Source organism: Microtus pennsylvanicus, chromosome X (assembly GCF_037038515.1).
Source record: "Microtus pennsylvanicus isolate mMicPen1 chromosome X, mMicPen1.hap1, whole genome shotgun sequence".
Lineage (NCBI taxonomy): Eukaryota > Metazoa > Chordata > Mammalia > Rodentia > Cricetidae > Microtus > Microtus pennsylvanicus.
This window is the reverse complement of record NC_134601.1, coordinates 110,876,175-110,878,514: the sequence shown is the minus strand read 5'-3', so window position 1 is coordinate 110,878,514 and position 2,340 is coordinate 110,876,175. Positions and strand designations below refer to the sequence as shown.

At 37.0% G+C, this 2,340-nt stretch overlaps 1 protein-coding gene across 1 annotated transcript; it reads left to right on the top strand.

The window, feature by feature from the left end:
• Window positions 1–947: 947 nt before the first annotated feature.
• LOC142840494 (claudin-34-like) lies at window positions 948–1,580 on the top strand. The gene has a single exon (XM_075956986.1). The coding sequence runs from the start codon at window positions 948–950 to the stop codon at window positions 1,578–1,580; it is 633 nt and encodes a 210-aa protein (XP_075813101.1).
• The last annotated feature ends 760 nt before the right edge of the window (window positions 1,581–2,340 follow it).

Here is a 2,340-nt window from a genome sequence, read left to right as displayed (position 1 = left end):
TAGATTTAGAAAGTTCTAAAATACACACTAGCCACTCTATTACACAAGCTCAATTCTTTTTTTGAGGATAAAACCAACGACAATGTGAATGTATATATATACATAAGTTTCACATATATAAATATATATGTATATATATTATACATGACATTTTCCATACATGATGCACATGACACCATTGATTTTAAGTCAATCTTGGTATTAATCCAGATATAGGTACTCAATGATTGATCAGTAAAACCATGGTTCATCAATACAATGAGAAATTTGTCATTATAAAGTTGACAAACTTCTCACACTTGATGAACCTGACATTAGTTAGATTGTGTGGTGGCTACTGCCTCTAATGCCAGCAATTGAAAAGGAGAGGAAGCAGGATTGCTTCTAACTAAAGGCCACAATGGGGACATAGTTCTAGGCCAGCCTGGGATACAGAGACATACAGTGTCACACAAATAAATAGTTAAATGGTTTGAGTAAAAATAAAAAAAATAAATTAAATTAAAAAAATCTTTAATCTATAATTGCACTTCTATTTTTAAGTTTGGCATATAATGCCATGATATGGATATTTCATAAATTATCCAAATGTTGTGCTTGAAGTAACTTTATATTTTTGGTGTGAAATTTCATATTATCATGATTATCTGGAAGACCAAATATGTGGAACCAAAATTCATTGTGATTCTGTAAACAGTAGAAAAAGAAAATCTTAATAGTGTGTGGATTATCAATGTGCTACTAAATGTTCCCACTGAGCAATTCTTTTTGAGTTTGACCAGAACACACTTCCTGAAGGAGTTTCCTGGTCAAAAGTCCATCTGCTCAACATAACCTTTCTCCCTGGTACTGCCCCCACAGGGGATAATCTTCCAGTCCTGAAGAATCCATCCTCATGATGTCCTGTGTTTCTTTGCAGTTGCCTGGTGTTCAGTGTCACCGTTGTGATGGCCAGGAGGGCTGCCAGCAAGCAGCTAGGAGGCTTTGCTCTGGCCACCCTAGCATGGATCCTGTGCAGTGCCTCCCTGGGCCTCCCTCAATGGAGAGTGTGGTGTTTTCAGGAGCCCATGGATTCCAAGCCCAGAATGACTTTAGTGGGGATGTGGAAAGTCTGCATTCACCACCAGGAAGGCAATTCCAACATCTCCAAAGTGTGTTACAAATATAACTACCAGGACAGCTTCATCCCTTTTGATATTCGAGTGGCTCAACACCTGCTACTGATCTCCAGCCTTCTCGGCATGATTGCCACAGTCACTGTCATTGTGGCTCTTTGGAAATTGTACTCAGGGAGACTCCGGAAGAAAGACACCTACAATCCATTCATCCTGCCAGGGATTCTGAACGTCATTGCTAGCAGTTTTGTCTTCCTGTCCACCTTGTTCAACTATTTATCCATCATTCGCAACGTTGGGATTGACTTCCCCCCATCTTTCCACACTCCTTCTTTCCCAGATATGCAGAAGGTTGGCACTGCACTGGCAATGGCAACCCTTTCTTCCTTTCTATTTCTAGTGGGTGGCATAATTTCTCTTTCTTTTACTCTTCCGCGGCATTCCAGAAAATATTCTGTCATTTAAATATGAATTTCCAACTTACATATGCTTGAAAATCCAAAATTATAAGGAGTTATCACCAGTATTTTTCGGATACCTCCCTAAAATTTCCAGATTCAGAACCATGCCCAATGAAGAGAAGTGGGCTTCCAGTTACATTTCTTGTCTTAGTTGCTTCAGTTTTTCATCAAGAGGTTAATGGATTTTCATTAAATAAATTCTTGCCCACTTAGTCTTATGAGTTCTGTATTTGAATTGCTCTTGCTGACAGTAAATTATCAAGAAACATAGTAGATATGGAAAGGAGTATAAGAATACAATGACCCCTTACATTATTCTGTAAGTTCATAAGAATTAAAGAAGAATGATTTCCCACGTTGTACAAATTGCAACTATCCACCAGATGTTATTTCCCAAAGTATGTTACAGATTGCTATAAGGAATCTCCCTAATGTGTTTGTCAAAATACCTGTGAAGATTTTCCCATATTTCCTTGCTCCCTCTTTTACTCCTTTTGATATTTCTTTTACAAGAGTTTTAAAGAGGAATCTCATCCCAACTTTTGTTCTCCTTGTACCCCATCTTTATTACATACAAAACATTTTAATACTATCCTATACTTAATTAGCTTAACAAGTATTCTTTGTTATAGTTCCTTACAGGTTTTTATGTCTTTACTTATGAGACATTTACTAGGGAAATGTAAAAGAAAATATTCACCACAGAGAAAATATCAACTAAAGCAATAAAATAATTCTAACTAGGTATAACTTGGAAGGAATGG